The 19,001-nt window shown below is 38.8% G+C and overlaps 1 protein-coding gene across 1 annotated transcript in view; it reads left to right on the top strand.

Annotated features, from left to right (window-relative positions):
• The window catches only part of ADAM32 (ADAM metallopeptidase domain 32), a gene marked incomplete at its 5' end in the record, with an annotated part of 83,108 nt that overhangs the window by 26,227 nt on the left and 37,880 nt on the right, over positions 1 to 19,001 (top strand). Inside the window, 6 exons of the mRNA XM_006164759.1 lie at positions 607 to 775; positions 2,804 to 2,872; positions 6,720 to 6,791; positions 6,990 to 7,156; positions 9,788 to 9,869; positions 15,185 to 15,321. Coding sequence (XP_006164821.1) covers positions 607 to 775; positions 2,804 to 2,872; positions 6,720 to 6,791; positions 6,990 to 7,156; positions 9,788 to 9,869; positions 15,185 to 15,321 — 696 coding nt within the window. The remainder of the gene's footprint in view (positions 1 to 606; positions 776 to 2,803; positions 2,873 to 6,719; positions 6,792 to 6,989; positions 7,157 to 9,787; positions 9,870 to 15,184; positions 15,322 to 19,001) is intronic.

Here is a 19,001-nt window from a genome sequence, read left to right as displayed (position 1 = left end):
CTTAAAACTCACACTGGGTGCATGTGTGTGCATGCCCAAAATCTGGGGCAGAGAATGGAGGAGCAAGGATTGTGGCTGGCCATCCTCCTTGGGGGGTGATTTCTTACTTTCTGTCTCTCTGTCTTTCTAGCAAGCACATGGGCCCTATGGCAAAAATCTCTCTCTAAAACAAAACAAAACAAAACAAAACTCATTTATTGTAATTGCTAAATTTTATTTTTATAAATGCAGTTGTTCATTATATTTTTGCTATACAAACAGTGTAATCATCAACAAGATTTTGATTTGTTATTGCATTTATTGTGTCACTGACTTGGAAAATGGGGGAATTACTTGATCACTCTGTACTTGTACACCTAATAATTGATTAGATAATTTCTGCTGTTTTATAATTATGAAAAAATTTGAATAGAAAGTTGGTTTTGTAGATTAGAATGTGCTTTGTCTCTTTGGAGTCATCTCTGAGACAAGTGTTTGCCTCAACATACCAGACTCAAAACATTCTACATCTAATTTTTTCTCCTTTGATATTTTGTCAGAGTTTCATAATATAGATTTGATAAGAAAAAGTACTTAAGATTTCATCCTAATTTTATTTCTTTACAGAGGAATACTTCAATTTGAAAATGTTTCTTATGGAATTGAGCCTCTGGAATCTGCAATTGAATTTAAGCATCTTGTTTATAAATTAGGGAATGAAAAGAATGTATTTGAAAATTTTGACAGAAGCATAGAAGAGCACCCAATGGACTCTACCATTTTTATAAATACAAAAGTGAGTCGTATATGTTTGATGAGTATTTTCAAAGCAGTGATTGCTTCTATTTAATTTATTTTAAAACTTAATTTATTAGCTGATTGTTCCGCTGTAGCAAACATCCTTTACTAGTGAACATGCTCCTTTTTCCTTACCCTAATCACTTCCTTGAGACCATAGGTAACATTCCCATGCTTGCAGTTATCTATAATTTACTTTATGTAATCCACTTTATTTTAGTTCTTGTTTTCTTTGTTATTTCTTATCACTTTCTAAAATTTACCTTATTCTAGAAATAAGATAATTTCTAAAACTTAAGTTTTGCCAAGTTATTCAACATAGACTTTAAAAACTCAGTTCCTGCTTTTATCTCTATATTCTTGGAATTTAGTCAGTAAAGCTAGAGGCTAGAGAGAAGGAGATATACAGTCCTAATCTGAGCAAAAGCGTAAACTGAACTATGTCCTAGGACTTCTTAGTATCATGAGTGTGTACATGTACACTGAAGCAAATTTGAATTGTCTGATACTTAAACATGAAAGTCCTGATCAATGCAATGATTTCAGATATGTTTTAAAAATATGTCACAGAGTAAAGAGTAAAATTTTCAGCTCAACTAGTGTAATAAAAAAAAAAAAGAGAGGATATTTTCAGATTCCAGGAAACAAGGACCACATGGTAAACTGATGAGAGAGAAGCTGGAGAACTGTAAGTCAACCTATCAGTTTTTCTAAAGAATGAATTCAAAATGAAACAGAAGTAGTAAGAATTGATATGAAAAGGGAGAAACATTCTTCATTAGTGGAAAAAAATTTGCAAACTTAAAATGTTCCCTGGTATCAGAATCAATAAGTGAAAAGTTATCAACAATCAGATATCTTTTAGCATGTAGGTTCTAAAATGAGAGTTAAAAAAAATGAAAGAAAAAACAGATTCCATCTAAGAGCATAAAATCTGTCTAACTGGATAATTTTCTTTTGAAACATTAATCAAAAGATAGTCAAGAAACATCTGTTGAGTCTTGGATAAAAAAAAAAATTGTGGCCCAAGAATTTTAGTCATTTAAAAATCAAAGTGTCAGAAAGATCTCAAAAAGAGATGATTTTCAGAAAGCGCATCCTCACCAGTTCACTTGAGGTTTATTAAGAATTCTCCATACCCGGACTTTGAATTAGGATTCTGTTTCAGTGAAGCGTTAGTGAGAAAAATAACAGGTTGCAACTTTTAGCCTTTCCTCACTCAGTGGTTCTGGGGACTTCTGACTTTATTGACAAGGCTGCACTTTCCCTGAGGAGAAACTTTGATATTGTTGGATTTTTAGTCCAATACTAGGTGTCTAGCCTCTTGGAGAACCCTGGGCAGGAAGAGCCATGAAATCTCAGTTAAGTGTGGGATGACAAAGAGGATCAAAGAGCCTTCTAGCTTCTATAGTATTTTAGGTTTTACATGTTTTGCTTCTTTATTTTAAATTCATATTCTTTTAAACTTAATTCTAATTTTTATTTGAAAAATTTTCCATAGCATATCCATGGCTATTGTTGAAAAGCATAATTTGTAAAGCAGAAGTTTAATTTTTCATATGCAAATGGAATAGATGGTTAGAAATGCTGGGTGTTCTGGGGCCAGCAGGTGGCATAGTGGTTAAGGTGTTGAACTCCCACATGTCCGACCATGGTTCAATTCTTGTACCTGGTGGCTTGCTCTCTCACTTTCTCTCACTCTTTCTCTCATCAAATTAAATAATAATAATAACAAATAAAATAAAATAAATATTTTAAAAAGAAATGGTTGGTGTTCTGCTCTTTGCTTACAGTTGGAAGCTGTGGATCTCGTGAGTGATTTAAAATTATAACCAATGTTCTTATTACTTGACTCCATTGCCATAATACTTAAAGCACTATACATTGATATTAACCAATGGTGAGAAGCAAACATCCTACTATATCCTGAAAGTGCTTTGGCAACAGCTTTAATAAAGAGTTCAGAATAAATAAATTACTAAAAATTTCAAGTTTTACATTCTTCTTCTTTTTTTTTTTTTCCTAGCCAGAATCAGTTGTTCCAGAATTATTTCCTCTTTATCTAGAAATACATATTGTGGTGGACAAAACTTTGGTATGTGTTTTGCCTTTTCTTTATTTTTAAATATTTCATGTAAATGTATAATTATCCCTAGTTAGAGAGTAACTAAGAGATTCCCATCTTCTTCTTTTCGTGTCCTAGAGGGGAGAGTGGAGCAGTGTGTAAACCAGGCTAGAAAGTGGTGTAGCAGTAACACCACCAGACCCGCAGGGGGCGGTCCTGAGTTGACGTCCCTGGCCCATTTGGTGCATGACCAGTGTGCACACACCTGTGGTCTGGGCTGGGCGAGACGGAGGTGGATTGCAGAGCGATGACCCTGTTTGAGCCGGTCTCTTTCTCTCTTTCTTGGAAGAAATAAAGTTAAGGAACAATGTGCAAATGAAAAACCAGATGGTGAATGTTACACCAGTTTTATTAGAAATGTTTTATTTTGCATCTTTACATAATAATACTGTAGAAAAGTGATTTTTTTTCTTCTCCTTTGGTACTTCACATGTTTAGGGCCTCTCTTAAGCCACACTTTTTTTTTTTTTTTCAAATGGTGATACTTAGTCAAAGTCCTATTTTAGGGAAGTCTTAAAGAACAACATGTGGTCTAGGTAATGTTTCAGCCCATCACGTGTTTTGGGGACTGGGCCAGCGGGTGGCATGGAGGTTAGGACACTGCATCCCGCGTGGCTGACTGCATGAGCCTGCAGCTTAAAAATCATGTCAGGCATGTGTGCATGTGTGACCCAAATCCCAAGAAGATTCCCATAAGCAATTCGAAGGCCTCTAAACTTCAGGATCTCTCCACGATAACAGTCTCCTGTCAACCAGGTAGGGCTTCATTTCCCCGATAGATGACAGATGTCCAAAAAGAGGGCGGAAATATACTTTTCCCATTTTATTCTGGTGATAAGCATGTGATCGCCATGCCTGTGGAACACCATGGAGGGTACGAACCGTGCTCACTGCCAGCCGCGTTCTTAGGGATGAAGAGCTGGTCAGGAAGCCAAGGGCTGGCGGGATTTGGAGAAGGGTATGAAAGGACATGATTTATTGAGAAGAGTACAGGGAAAAGGGCAAAGGGAACATTGAAGAGAAAGTTGAGGTACTGAGATATTTGAGAAAAAAATTGAGGTTTTTCTAGTAAATCTGTAGGGCACATTGTGAACTTGAAAATTCTTTTGTTTCAGGGTTGTGTTATAAAGTTTTGAGAGTTATTTTAAAAAAACTTTTCCAGGTTTTGTAAGCTATATAGTGCCAATTAAACAGTCATTTGTGTTTTTTTGGAGAGTTTTGATTTTTTTTTTTTTTTTTTACTACAGGGTGTGTGTGCTAGCCAGAGAGACAGAAAGTGAGAAATCACCCCCCAGGGGGGTTGGCCATGCCACAGTCCCTTCTCCTCCATTCTCCTCTCAGGATCTTGGGCATGCATGCACATACTCCCGGCGTGAGTTTAAGCCACTGGTTCCGGGACTCAAACCGCAGTCAACAACATAGGAGTTTAGCAACGTAGCCGTTATGCTATCTGCTGGCCCTGCAAATGGGTGTTTTAAAATGTAGGCTTTATTACTGTCCAACTATTGCAAGGCCTGCAGCCAGAAGATGATTGCTGTTGAAGAGACAGATTTTTAAAAATTTTTATGTTTTGTAGAGGTTTTTGCTATAGGGCACGTGTGCTCGCCAGAAAGACAGAGAAAGACAGAGAGACAGAAAGTGAGAAATCACCCCCCAGGGGTGATGGCCATGCCACAATCCCTTCTCCTCCATTCTCCTCTCGGGATCTTGGGCACGCACACACACGCACCCAGCATGAGTTTAAGCCACTGGGTCCAGGACTCGAACCATGGTCAACTACATGGGAGTTCAGTGACATAGCCATTACACTAACTGCTGGTCCCGAGACAGGTTTGTTTTTTGAGCTTTTGCCTTAGGGCATGTACACTCATTGGGGAGAGAGAGACAGCGAGAAAGAAAGTGAGAAATCACCCCACAAGGGCGATGGCCATGCAATCCCTTCTTTTCCATTCTCCTCCTAAGATCTTGGACCTGTGTGCACACGCACCCGACATGATTTTCAAGCCACTGGGGAACTCGAGCCAGTTCACACGCACCCCCTGCAATGAAAAGACGAGTATATTTTAGTGGGTCATGCAATGAATACAAGAAGCGGGTAACGGGTGAGCGGTAGGCCTGGGAAGACACTGTGTGGAAACTTTCTTTATAGCCGCAGGCGAGTGCAAGAGGAGATCCTTTCAGGAAATGGCAAGCTTAGTTTAACTAACACGTAAGGTTAAAAAAGGGACCTGGAAGTAGATGAACTACATGATTGATAAGATGTTTGAATTTTATCCTAAAGACAACGGAAAGTCATTAAAATATTTTAAGCAAGGGAGGCATGTATTTACACCTTCACTTTAGACTTGTCATTTTGGTAGTAGCGTCGGAGCTGGATCACTGGTGGGAAAATCGGCCAAGGAAGAACCATGTAAAAGGCTATTCTAAGTAAATAAGGTGAAAATCATATATTAGGGGTGTTAGCAATAGAAATAAAGGGACCACTTTTAAAGCTCTGATGAGGCTGAATGAGAAGGACTTATAAATTGATTTCTTTTTCATCTACTTAAGTTTATTGAGCATGAGCTGGATAGTTACTGGGAAGAGAGCATGCAGTGAAGACACATGGGGTGTCCGTAGGTAGGTGGCTTTATGCAGGAGTATCACAGGCAGTCTCGTGTAACTGCCAACCGCAATCAGGACTCTCAGCAGTATCTTCCCACAAGGCTTCCTTACGGCTGTAACTTTTTAACTGCATTCATCCCTCCACCACTTTCTTAACCGTTGGCAACTACTAAGCTGTTCTCTCTCTTTATGATTTCTATAAATATTGAATAAAGTTACATGAAGTGTGTACACACACACACACACACGTATTTTTGCTATAGGATGCTTGTGCTTTCTGGAGAGACAGAGAGACAGAAAGCAAGAAATCACCCCCCAAGGGTGGCCACGTTGCAGTCCCTTTTCCTCCATTCTCCTCCTGGGATTTTGGGCATATACGCACACATCCAGCTTGAGATTTTAAGCCGCTGGGTCCAGGACTCAAACCGCAATTGACCATGTGGGAGTCCAGCAATGTAGCCATTATGCCATCTGCTGGTCCCCATGAAGTATATATCATTTTGAGGATTTTTTTGTTTGCTTGTCTGCTTGTTTCTTACATTCAATGCCATTTTCTCGAGCTTTATGCAAGCTGTCCTGCATCTCCACAGTGTTCAGTCCTTTCTAGTCCCATCAGTACAGTTCTGTGGTATGAATGTACTGCAGTTTGTCAGCTACCTAACCATTGAAGGGCATATGAGTTGCTTTTAGTTTTTGGCTATTAGAATCAAGCTGTTATGGACCTTCATATATAGTTTTTTGGGGGGGTGGCTGTAAGTATTTTTTCTTTGGGATAAATGTTCAGGAGCCAGTTGCCAGGTCATATAGTAAGTCCATTATTTGGTTTGAAAAAACTTGCCAAATTATTTTTCAGAGCGATTCTACCATTTTACATTACCATCAGCAACATATAAGTGATCCAGTTTTTATATTCATTTTTCATTAGTGAATGTCTTTTTAAAAAAGAATTACTTATTTAATTTTATTTATCACTTTTATTAGTAGTAGTTTTAAGTTTGCTATAGGGTACATGGGCTCATGGTAGGGGCGGTGGAACCACCAGGTTCGGGACTTGAACCACGATGCCATCTGCTTGCCACAATTAGTGAATGTCTTATTTTGAAATGTCGAACCCCAAAGCAGCATTGAACCTTTAACAGTAGTTGGAGAAAAAAATCTCAAGTACATTACAGTAGAAATTGTATTTAAATATAAAATTAATTCTGTTTTTCAGTATGATTACTTGGGCTCCGATAGCGTGATAGTAATGAATAGAGTCATTGAAATTATTGGCCTTATAAATTCCGTAAGTATTCTCTTTTTCATTTTAGAAAAATTCTTTGCTTCGAAATTTTAATTTGCATGACCTTGATCTAGTGTTTCCAAATAATTAAGTCATCCATATAAACTGAGTGTAGATTTGTGAAAACATTAACTTCATTCTAGGCTATTATAAAATAATGTAAACATTAATTTAGCATTCACTTATCTCTTCTGTTTTTAGATGTTTACCCAACTTAAAGTTACTGTCGTGCTGTCATCATTGGAGTTGTGGTCAGATTACAATAAGATCCCGACAGCTGGTGAGGCAGATGATTTATTGCATAGATTCTTAGAATGGAAACAGACTTACCTTACCCTCAGGCCTCATGATGTTGCATATCTGTTAATGTAAGCATGACGTTTCAGTATTTTTAGAAAATAAACAAAGATCTGTGATAATCGTGTTGTTTAATTTAGGGAGTTTTTATTCCTTTCTGACTGTTAGACTTTGGCGATTTATGCTTTATTCAGCCTTGCATACTCTCTGGTTGTCAGGCAATTAAAAAAACAGATTACTAACATTTATTCCTATACTTATCCACCTTTTACAAATGAAGGGGTTGAGGTTTCAGGAAGTTAGGCTATTTTAGTACTCTTACATCTGGTGGTGTGTTTGGGGTTTGAACCCACAGTTTGTAGAGCTCATACTTTTAACTACTACATGAAGAAACAGGATTTATCTGGTGGAGGTTGTATTTTTATTATGTGCTTTGACCAAAAGAGTAGCAATGTAGGTTACAAATATTTTGTCCTACTGATATTTCTGCGTTATTTAAAAATGTTGGTCTTCTAGTGATAAATTATAGCTACATACTTATAATTTTATTCATATTAAATTTACTAACAATAACTAGCAAATCTCTTTCAATAAATCTGTGCATAAATTCTTAAGTTGGCATGCCGGTGTTTCATTTTGCACCTGTGAGATGACTCTTTCCTTTGCATCTCTGTGTTATGGCTCTTCATTTTCTGCCAGTGTACTGGATAGAAATGAACATTATTGTTATCTTAATTTGCTTTTGTCTGATGACTAGTGGATTTGAGGGTATTCTCACACGCTTGTTGAAGATTCGGACCTGTCCTGTAATTGCCTTCTCATGGCATATACATTTGTAATTTGTTAGGGATTTTTGTTTATCAGCATAACAAACACTTTTTCCATATCTGTAATTATTCTATAAACCTATTTCTTTCTTTTATTTTTGGTGCATAAAAATTTTACATCTCATATGGCTAAATTTGTTAATCTTTTCTTTCTCACTTTTGAGTTTCCTTGAAGAAAGTGTCTTTCAGCTCTGTATTTTAGGCTGCTAGGCTTTTGGGGGGAGAGTAGTATTGCTTTTTATAATTGAGTCTTCAATACATCTTTGACTAATTTCTATATAATATAAAAGAGAGGTACATTATTTTCTGCCACATGGATAACTAGCACATTTGCCATGTATTTATCAAATCCTATAAACAACCTGCTGGGATTTTTATAGAGATTAAAGCAATTTCTTTGTATCAGTCTGGGGAAAACTGGCTTATCCATATTGTTGAGTCTTCCAGTTCATGTGTATTTATAATGTTGAATATTCCAATCATTGATTATCATACCTCCCTTCATTTTTTCGAAGCCTTTCTTAAGTGTCAGAAATCTTTGAGATGTTCTACAGTGGTCTTACAATTAGTTTTATGTCTAAGTCTGATTATTTTGTGCTAATATAAATAATATACTTTTATGTATTTTAATAATATTTTTGAGGCTACTTGGATGTTAATTTTTGTAACTATGAATTAGTCCAATGTTAAATTAACAGAGTAGAGCAGTATTAGTTTTACAGAAAAAATAAGCCAAAAAACAGAGTTTCTACGTACTCCCTGTCACACTCCTTTCAGTTTCTACTATTTTTGACATCTTTCCTTGATTTGATACTTTTTTTGTGACTATTGATAAGCCAATATTTTAAAATTATTATTACATACAGTCCTTAGATTAGTAAGATTACATCAGCATTTGTTATTTGTGTTGTGTATGTTTATTTTTTAATTTCAATAATTTATTTGTTGAGATTTTCTAATTTCTGAATGCATAATTATATCTGAAAATTATAATAATTTGATTTCTCTGGATAGAATACGTACACCATTGATTGCCATATTGTATTGGCTTAGGCTACTGAATTGTAGGGATCAGATGTTGTGATAGCAAGTATCTTTGTTTCGTTCCTGATCTGAAAGGAAAGATTTCTGTATTTCAAAATTATTATGATATTTCTGATAGAGTATTTGAGGAAGATATTTATCAAACCCAGGAATGATATCAAAAACTATGAAGGAATAAATTTATCCAAGGAGTTGAAAAATATGTACACTGAAAATGATAGACTATTGAGTGAAATAGAAAAAGACAGAAATAAATGGAAAGATGCCCTATATTCTGTGATTGGCTAAATTAATGTTGTTAAAATGTTGATCCTGGGACCAGCAGATGGTGTAATGGTTACACTGCTGGACTCCCAATTCAAGTCCTGGACCCTGTGGTGGCTTAAAACTCATGCTGGCCACATGTCCATGCGTGCCCAAAATCCCAAGAGGAGAATGGAGGAGAAGAATTGTGGCATGGCCATCCCTCCCAGGGGGTGCATGGGAGTGAAAAATTTTGGTCCATACATTAAAGCCGTTTGTCACTGTCACTCAACAAAGTGTTTATGGTCAGATGTTTGATCAAAGGCCCTGGTAATCTAGGCCAAATGTGACAAGAACAGTAAAGCCCTCAAAAACTTGAATCCATTAGATATGTTTTAGAAATATATAGAGTAATTAATATAATTTAGTTAAGAATATCTTCAAATTTGAAACATTTAATGACATATGGAAAGACTGTATCTTAATTTGCTTCAGACTAGGATTTTTCAAACTACAGACTTAAATTCTTAATTTTTACATTTCAGTTGTTCATTAAAAATAATTACAAATGTACCCTTATCTATTTAGTTATAGGGATTATCCAGATTATGTGGGAGCGACAGTCCCTGGAAAGATGTGTATTGACCGCTATTCTGCAGGAATTGCCTTGGTATGTAATTACTTAATCTTACTAATCTTAAATTACGCATTTAAATATCATCTAACATAATAGCATACATTGTATATATTTATGCCTACATTTAAAGATTGCATTTGTTTTCCATTACTATCAAAATTTTGATGTGTGTAGAAGGAAAAGTATTTTATAGAACAAATATATTATTATGATTAACTGTACTTGGATGTTAAAGTAGGAATAGGAATAAAAGTGCTGTAATTAATATGCATTTCTCACTATATACGGTAGAATAGTGTATTATGAAAAATTATCTGTAAGGAAATTTCTGTAACCCAAATAGAGTTTTGCTTGTAGACATAAAACTGGAGATATTTTTACAGACAAAGTAGTTTTAAAATCAAAACAAACAAAACTGCAATAAAAATCCTTTAAAACATTTTGAACTTTTGAAAGACAATATTTAAAAGAAACTTTTATGCATAATATGTGTGTGTATATACACATATATAGTATTTATAACAGTTTGCATATAAAAGATCATTGGTAAAATTAAATGCATCATTGAAAAGTGATGTAGCATGTTGAGCCATTTTTCATCCTTGGGGCCAGCAGGTGGCATGGTGGTTAGGGTGTTGGACTTTCATGTGGCCGACGGCGGCTTGAGTTCCAGACCCAGCAGCTTGAACAATCACAGTGGGCATGTCAAATCCTGAGAGGGATTGGGATGTGGACATCGCCCCGGGGGGTGGGGGGTTGGTGTGAATTCTCATTTCTCTCTCTGTCTTTCCTGGATGAGTGCACCTTATGGCAAAAAACTAACAAAATCAAAACCCAAACCCAAATAAAACAAACAAAAAACTCAAGAAGTTTAAGTCCTTTTTTTTTTTTAACTTATGTGGAATAATTTATGTTAGTTATGTTAAATTTAAGCACACATATGAACATTTAAGAAAATACGTGTAATCTGGCATCTTTCCTTGAAAGCAAAGTAAACAGCCAGAGGTATTGCCTGGGCTGATGCCCACTGGGCCTTGGAATGAGGCTGTAATGCCCACCTCTGGCTGCTGCTGGGGTTATCTTGCTGACCCAGCCATAGACAAGACCCATGCTTTCTTCTCTCCTCTTCACAGTGGGTACTGCTCAGTCATCAAGAGCAAGTGAGTTGTGCAAGAAGTTGCAAAAGGAGTGTGTCGGGTCATCAAGGCCGAGACAGCTGCTTGTGCAGTTTGCTTGTTGTTTCTAGACCTGTTCAAGGTAGTGTTGCTGTGAGCATGCAACGTGTGGTTTGTGACTCAGCTCACGTCCACTTCACAATGAGGCATTCAGGCCACGGCCACTCAGTATCTTAGCCAGGTTTTCAGCCTTTCTCGTATCAGCATCAAGTCAGGAGCCGCTCACAGAACATCCGGCAAATGTTTAAGGGCAGGCGTTTCCAAGGGCGGCAGACGTGTCTTCTAACATCCAAACAAGGCCATCGCCTGTAGTTCCTCCTGTGTGGTAGCGAGCTGTATAGAGCACGCGCCCTTGGGTGTAGTTTTAGAAGGTATGTCCTGATGCATCTCAGAGCAGTGCATCTCTAAGACCATCACCACGGTGGCAGGCTGTGAACAGTGGCAGGACTCATCTCCCATGCTCCCGCATGCATGGATTTTACTACGGCCTTTGCGGTACTTGCTGCTTCCTGCACACCAAGTCTAGTCAGCATATCGCCAAGCAGATAATGGAGCAAGCGTGATGTCCTGCATCTATAAAGACTATCAAGGTCTCTCTAAGCTGTATTATCACAGAGTAGGAGAGGAGAGGTAACAGAGTCGTGAAGAAAGGTATGGAACGATAGACTGTCCCCATGCTACTCTCCCCTTATTGAAGAAAATTTCTTTTGATTATTTTTGCTGCTGGCGCATACAGAAGGAAATTGGTAGGTCAGTCACTACATACCAGTTGCCAAAGACTCTTTTGTAAATGTCCCACAGTGGGGCTTGCCCATGTGTCTGCCACCACCACCAAATTAAGTTTGCAGTAATTTACAGTTTTTCTCCATCTCTTGGCTTTTGAATCAGACAGACAAGCCAAGTTGAAAAACGATGTATTATACGCCATCACTCCTACAATTTCAGATTTTCACGGTGGTACTAATAGCTCCCCCAGGGATGCCATATTCCTTTTGGTTTGTTGTCTCGGGACCACGTCAAGGTCCTCTTGGCTCTCTGTATTGTAATAGCTCTCACCATGTTGGCCAGGGGACCAGCATTAGGATTTTGAGAGCATTTCTATTATAACTACGATTCTGGGATTTGGAAAATAGTAGTAGGTTGTACCTGTAGTACTCTTGGATTTGTTATTAGACAGACTTGAAACAAGATCCTCTTGACCACCTGACATCCATAAGGCCGCACTCTAACTATTGGACTAAAGTGGTATTCAGTTTTCTAGGGTAATTTCAGTTCTGAATCAGAATCCAGTAAGCCCAGAAGTCCTAGATATTTCCTTTTCCTGGCTGTAAGTCATTTGGATGAAGTGTCATAGATCCCCCGGGGAAGACCTGGGGAAATAATCAGTTTCACCCGTGACTGTATGGGAGGGTCCTTCCTCAGAAGTACTCTGTTTAGTTGAGATTTCCTTAGGCTCTGAGTTGGTTTAAGTGCAGGGATCTGCGTGACAGCAACCCACGTTAAGTTTTTGCCATCAGGCCTGGAATAATGAATTACCACCATCCTGGCAAGTCCAAACACTGACCCCATCTGACTTCCTGTGGTAATGACCCCCACCTCGGCTTAGGTAGGCGGGAACACATAGGCCGCCACACTCCTGGTCTTACTGCTCCCGTTCATCTCAGAGAACCAGTTTCCACTGTTCTTTTTTCCACCATCATCTCTACCACTCAGAAAACAACCAGCAAAGATCTTGGACGTTATTAGTGTGCCTTCCACCAATATTTATTAATGTCATGGGGAGAGGAATGTCCTCCCAGCCCTTTCAGGTGTTTTGAGTAGGAGTGATTACTGAATGGGTTGTAAGAAATAGACTCACTCCCCATGACCACATTCCTGAAAACCGATACTTTCTTACCATACAGCATACGGACAGTTCCAGAGTTTTGTTCTCACTGACAGTAGGTCCCCCTGAAGTCTAACTTTATCTGGTCATCTGGTAGAATATTAACATTACCTACCCCTGCTTTGAGTAGGCTCATTAAACATGGATTCTCCGGCAAGCCACTCAGTTCAGGCTTCTATTTCGTACTCTTGAATCAGACTTTGTCAAAGTATAAATTATCCCCTCTAGGAGTAGAACATTTATATTTCTCCTTTATGATCTTGTTTAGATGTAATTCTCAAATGGGTCTGGAGGCAGTGAAGGGTAGTGAGACGAATGTCCCAGGTATTGTCATTAGAATGTGTTCTCTCCCATTGTTTGGAGAGAGCTTCCTCTGCCGTGGAGGGCAGAAGAGGTACTTGTCCACATTCCTCCAATTTTCCCCTCTTGTTCCAGATGTTCGTGCTTTTCCCACCAAGTCTGGTGGGTTGGGCTTGTTCCTGAGCTAAGTAATCCACAGCCTCTGCCCTTGAGGGGTCACCTAAGTGCTGCTGCAGAGGCTTTCCAATGGCCTGTTTGATTTTCATTTGCTTATTCGTGGCTCTCTCTTTCTGTTTTTCATTATGTGCAAAGAGGCCGTTTAACCACCAAACTTTGATTATTGCTATTGTCACCATAGCAATGCAATGGCCCCCTTCCTGCACCTTACCTTAGGCCAGCTTCGGTGATAACTTGAGAAATCATGGTCATTGCATTCATGAGTTGCCAGCGTCCTAGTTCTCCTTGGCAAGGAAGTTACCTGTGTACTTGTTGAAGTATGAAGCATAACATAATCTAAGAATGCTATTTAAGGGTTCATTTATATTATATATATATATATATTTTTTTTTTCAATTGCCAGAAGGCACTGTGTGCTTGCCAGAGACAAACAGAGTGAGAAGGAGAAAGTACTTCTGATGTGGGGCATGGTCACACCTCAATCCCTTCTCCTCCATTTCCCATCCTGCTAGGTTTTTGGGGATGCACACACACACACACACACACAAGCTTGGTGTTTTTCAAGCTGCTGGGTCCAGGATTCGAACCATAGTCAGCCATGAGGCATCTAGCTCCCTTAAATACTAGGCTTGGTGCTGGCTCTAAAGGGTCTGCTTTTTTGGGGGGGAGTGGGGAGGAGCTTCTCTGGGTACCAGCCACTTGTCACTGAGGGTCCTAGCAGGAAGCAGAAGGCGCATCCATTTAAATTGGATAACTGGGCTTTGTGGCCACTTCACAAGCTGGAAGAGCTCGTCTGGTTTAAAGTGAATATCAAAGTTCCTGTAAGAAATCAGGCCAGTTGAAGACTATGGTCCATATCACCTAAAGTCTCATGTCAACTTTATTAGAGAGAAGCAGCCCTTCTATTATACTGTTACGGCAGCTACCTAAGATGTAATAGGTGTTCAGTTCTTACATTATGGCAAAGCTTGATGTAGACTCAATATGCTTATATTTCAGTGAAATTTCTTAAAAGAAGCTTTTGCTTCTTACCTGTCCAAGGAACTGTATCTTCCCATTCTTTTTTTTTTGTTTGTTTTTAATTTTGCCGGAAGACGCATGTGCTCGTGGGAGACAGCAGAAGTGAGAAAGCGTTCCCCATGGGCAGCGGCACACCACAATCCCATCTCCATTTATTCCTCCTTTCGAGACTCGCACCCTGGTTTGTTCTTCCAGCTTCTGTTTCTGGGACTTGGAGCTGCACAGCTGGCCATGTGGGATCCAGCCGCCTTAACTGCCATGCCGTGGCTGGCCCCTATTCTTTTTTATTTTATTTTAAATTTTTTTCTTTCATTTCGTTTTCTTCCATACATTCGGTCACATTATTATTTGTCTTACAAGATGGATATTCCAGCAGGTGAGCATCTCTCCCTCGTACCGTTGATAAAACTACGAAATATCTCCAACAGATAATACCACCGCTCTTTGTGCCATTCATGCGTTGCCTCCCTGTTCTTAAGTATTTGATAAATCAATGCAAAATGTTAAGAATTAGACACATGGAAGACTGTGTGGTTTGAATCCTGGCCCCAGTAGCCTGAAAAACACAGTGGGTGTTTATGTGTGCATGTACACCCCAGATCCCAATGGGGTGAGAAATAGAGGAGAAGGGGTGGCGGCATGACCACGCCCCGTTAGAGGAAGCTTTCTCCCTCTTCCTCTGTCTTTCTGGTGCGCTTATGTACACTCTGGTGAAAATAAGAAATTTATGATTTCTAAATTACTCATCAGTGAATTTTCTTTCCTTTGGATTTTGTTCATTGTGATTGTAGTATTACAAGGAGCTAACTTTGGAAGCCTTCGCAGTGATTATCACCCAGATGCTGGGACTCAGCCTGGGCATGTCGTATGATGACCCACGAAGCTGTCACTGCTCAGAGGTTGTCTGCATAATGCATCCGGAAGCCATGTAAGTCGTAAACAATATCGATTGATTGATTGTTCTGTTTCAAATATGTGACGTATAAAAAGTTAGTATTTACTTAAACATAAACTATATATATGGAGCAAATTCACTACAAAATATGAACATTTAATCTTATATTGAAGGATCATGAGGAGGGGGAGCGTGCCCTTAAAACCAACCAAGGATAACCATCCCTTGATTGAGTAGCTTGTGTCTTGAGCCTTCAGTTTCATGACAGTCTGCACAGACAAATGAATTTAGAAGTGGAGGGAGGAAGGAGTGCAGAAAATGGCAACAGGCATGAATATTGCAACCTGGAAAACTCATGGTCATGGTAGACTCTGGATCTCATTGCATCTTTTTTATTTAAAAAAAAAAATTTAGAGACTTTTTTGCCTTAGAGTGTGTGTGCTCACCAAGGAGGGAAGGAGAGAGAGAGAGAGAGAGAGAGAGAGAGAGAGAGATCATCCCCAGGGGTGTGGCCACGCCGCAATCCCTTCTCCTCCATTCTCCTCCTGGGATCTCCTCCCTGGGTCCTGAGTGCACACGTGTCCAACATGATTTTGAAACCGCCATATTGAGGACTCAAACTGCAGTCGGCCATATGGGAGTCCAGTGATGGAACTGCTATGCCATCTGCTGGGTCCTCATTGCACTTTGGAAGGAATTTGGGTTTATCAGTTATTCAAAGACATTGAATTATTTTATCTCCACATTCCTTGCTAGGACCAGTTTCATTACGCTATGGAAGTTTGTTTGGGGAAGAGGATAACATTATGGGCTATGGAATACTTTGAGGGGAACGTGGGCTTTGGTATCTTTAACTTTTTCTCTAATTTTTCTAAGCCTTAGTTTTCTCATCTGAAAAATGATGGTCATGATTGCTACATCATACAGTTGTTGTGATGTTGCAAGTAACCAGGATAGATTTAAATTATCATTGTGCCAGGATCTCTTAATTAAAATCTTGGTATAGGGTTACAAAAACAAGGAGCTGGATTCCCACATGGTCAGCTGCATGCTGGACTCCCACATGGTCAACTGCAGTTCGAGTCCCAGACCTGACGGCTTGAAACTCAAGTTGAGTACATGTGCATGTGTGCCCAAAATCCCAAGAGGAGGTGGGGCAGAAGGTCTTGTGGCCATCCCCTCTGGGGGGTGATTTCTCACTTTCTGTCTCTCTCTGTCTTTCTGGTGAGTGCATGTGCCCTAGAGCAAAACTCTTAAAAAAGAAAGAAAGAAGAACAGAAGTGAACAGAACTATTCTTCCCATCCTTCTACCACTTTCTCTTCTCTGAACTCGACACTCCAGGCTAGTTACCACGGTTCCAACAAGCTTTTATAAAATAATTTGCAAATAAAATTAACATAACACTAGAATGTAGAATGTAAAACCTCAAGTAAACAAAGGGGAAAGCTCCAGATAATTGCTTAAAAATAATTATTGGGAACACATATTCTTGTATTAAGAACTGTAATTGTAGGCAACAAAAAGGTGAACAATTAGGGATTATATTTTGTTGGGATGGCTCACTTCATCCTTCTCCATGTACTTATTTTAGAAACAGGGGAGCATTGTTAAAATGTTCATTTAGAACCATAGCAATGGTATTACACAATTTTTAAAATTAAGATATTTTTTAATTTAAATTTTTATGCTAAGGTCATCAAAATGTATGGTTTACAGTAAAATATAAATTAAGATTGAATTGGAATTTTTGCCATGTGTGTGCTCACCAGAGACAGAGACAGAGAGAGGGAAAGTAAGAGATTACCCCCCAGTAGGGATGGCCATGCCACAATCCTTTTTTCTCCATCTCCTCCTACCACGGTGCCTGCTGGCCCTCACAGGTAAATTGTGAGGTACCTGAATTTGAAGTTATCAGTACCATGTGATCAATATCCATCCTCCCCCGCCTCTCAGTCCCTGGTAACCCTCATGCTACTCTCTCCATTTCTGAGTTTGATTTTCTTAGATTCTACACATCATTGTGATTATACAGTGTCTTTCTCTGTGCCTGGCTTATTTCATCGAACATGATATTATTTAGGTGGCAAATGACAGGATTTCCTTCTTTTAAAAGACCAAATGGTATTCCATTGTGTACACATTTATATACCACATTTTCGTTTTTATTTTTGTTCAATTTATTTATTCGCATTCATTCACTGTACATCATCTAGGCCATCTGACTATTCTTTTTTTTTTTCCAGAGTACACTGTATATTGTCTCAATCAAGCATATCAACAAACATGTTATTATTAGCAAGTGATCTTCCATTTCTTGTTTTCTGTATGTTTTGCTTTTTTTCCCCCATCCTTGATTCCCTATCTCTTACCCTCTGCCATCTCCCACTCTCCTCCCACACGGTCTCTGGTGGTATCTATGTTTGCTTTCTATACTGTTTTCCCCCCACATTTTATTGAATCACCAAAGACCCTATTCAATCCAAATACCCTCATAGCTCATCAATCCAAATACCCTCCTAGCAAACACATGTGACACATTTCCATGAACACAAGTCTAACTTTACACATCCTATAAAGTAGCACCTAGCTGGGGCTACATATCTTACTGCAGTCATTGAATAGATATATATTTTTTTTCCCTGAAACTTTTTTTTTTTGTAACTCAATTTACATTCCTTCCCTAAGCATCATCAAAGCACACAAAATGTGATCTCCCATCCAGTACACACTGCATAGTGACTCAATCATGCACATTATAAAAAATTTTCCATGTCTAGTTCCTAGAATTATTTCCACCCCTCTTTCTGACCCTCTGTCCCTTCCCACCCTCCTCTCACACCACCTCTAGTGTCCAAAATTGTCCTCCATTCCCTTCCCACCCACATTGCATTGATCACACAATTTCCTACATAACCTGACTACTTTCAAAGGTGAGTTCCCTCGTTACTACTAAGAAAACCAGTTTTAACTTAAATCAAAGAACCGCCAAGGAACTTTGCTTAAAGCCCGGAAACAGGTTAGGATTCTGTTCAAATGGTAGGTGCATGAACCTATCAGTCTCATATACTTTTATCTTCTGTTCTGGTTCAATTTTCCTGATTAAATTCTGGGATATAGTATTCAACTCCAGACTTGTCCCTATGATTAAGTTAGCTACTTTCTCAGTTTTTGGACTCTTATTTCCATGTATCTGCGTTTAGTTTTCCTGATACAGCACATCCTTGAGAACTTCTTGGAGGTCTGGTCTGGTGCTGGTAAATTCTTTCAGGTTTTGTTTATCTGAGAATGTTCTTGTCTTTTCTTCCCACCTGAAAGATAATCTTGCCGGATACAGTATTCTTGGCTGAAACTGCTTCTCTCTTAACACTTGGAATATATTTTCCCATTCTCTCCTCGCTTTTATTGTTTCTGATGAGAGATCTGCTGTTAGCCTGATGGGATGTCCTTTGTAGGTAACTTGATGTTTTTCTCTTGCTAATCTTAGTATCTTGTCTTTGTCTGCAGTTTTGGTCAACCTGGCTATAATGTGTCTTGGAGAAGATCTTCTAGGGTTGATTCTATTTGGGGTCCGTTGTATTTCCTGGGACTGGATCTTTGAATGCCTCTCTAGGTTTGGAAAGTTTTCTTGCAGGATTTCCTGGAATAGATTATCAATGCCCTTATGGGTTTCCTCACCTTCTGGAATGCCAATTATCCGGATATTTGGACGTTT

Source organism: Tupaia chinensis, unplaced genomic scaffold, assembly GCF_000334495.1.
Source record: "Tupaia chinensis unplaced genomic scaffold, TupChi_1.0 Scaffold143705_1, whole genome shotgun sequence".
In the NCBI taxonomy this organism is placed as follows: domain Eukaryota; kingdom Metazoa; phylum Chordata; class Mammalia; order Scandentia; family Tupaiidae; genus Tupaia; species Tupaia belangeri.
The sequence above is the reverse complement of the archived record's forward strand: the minus strand, read 5'-3'. Positions and strand labels throughout refer to the sequence as shown.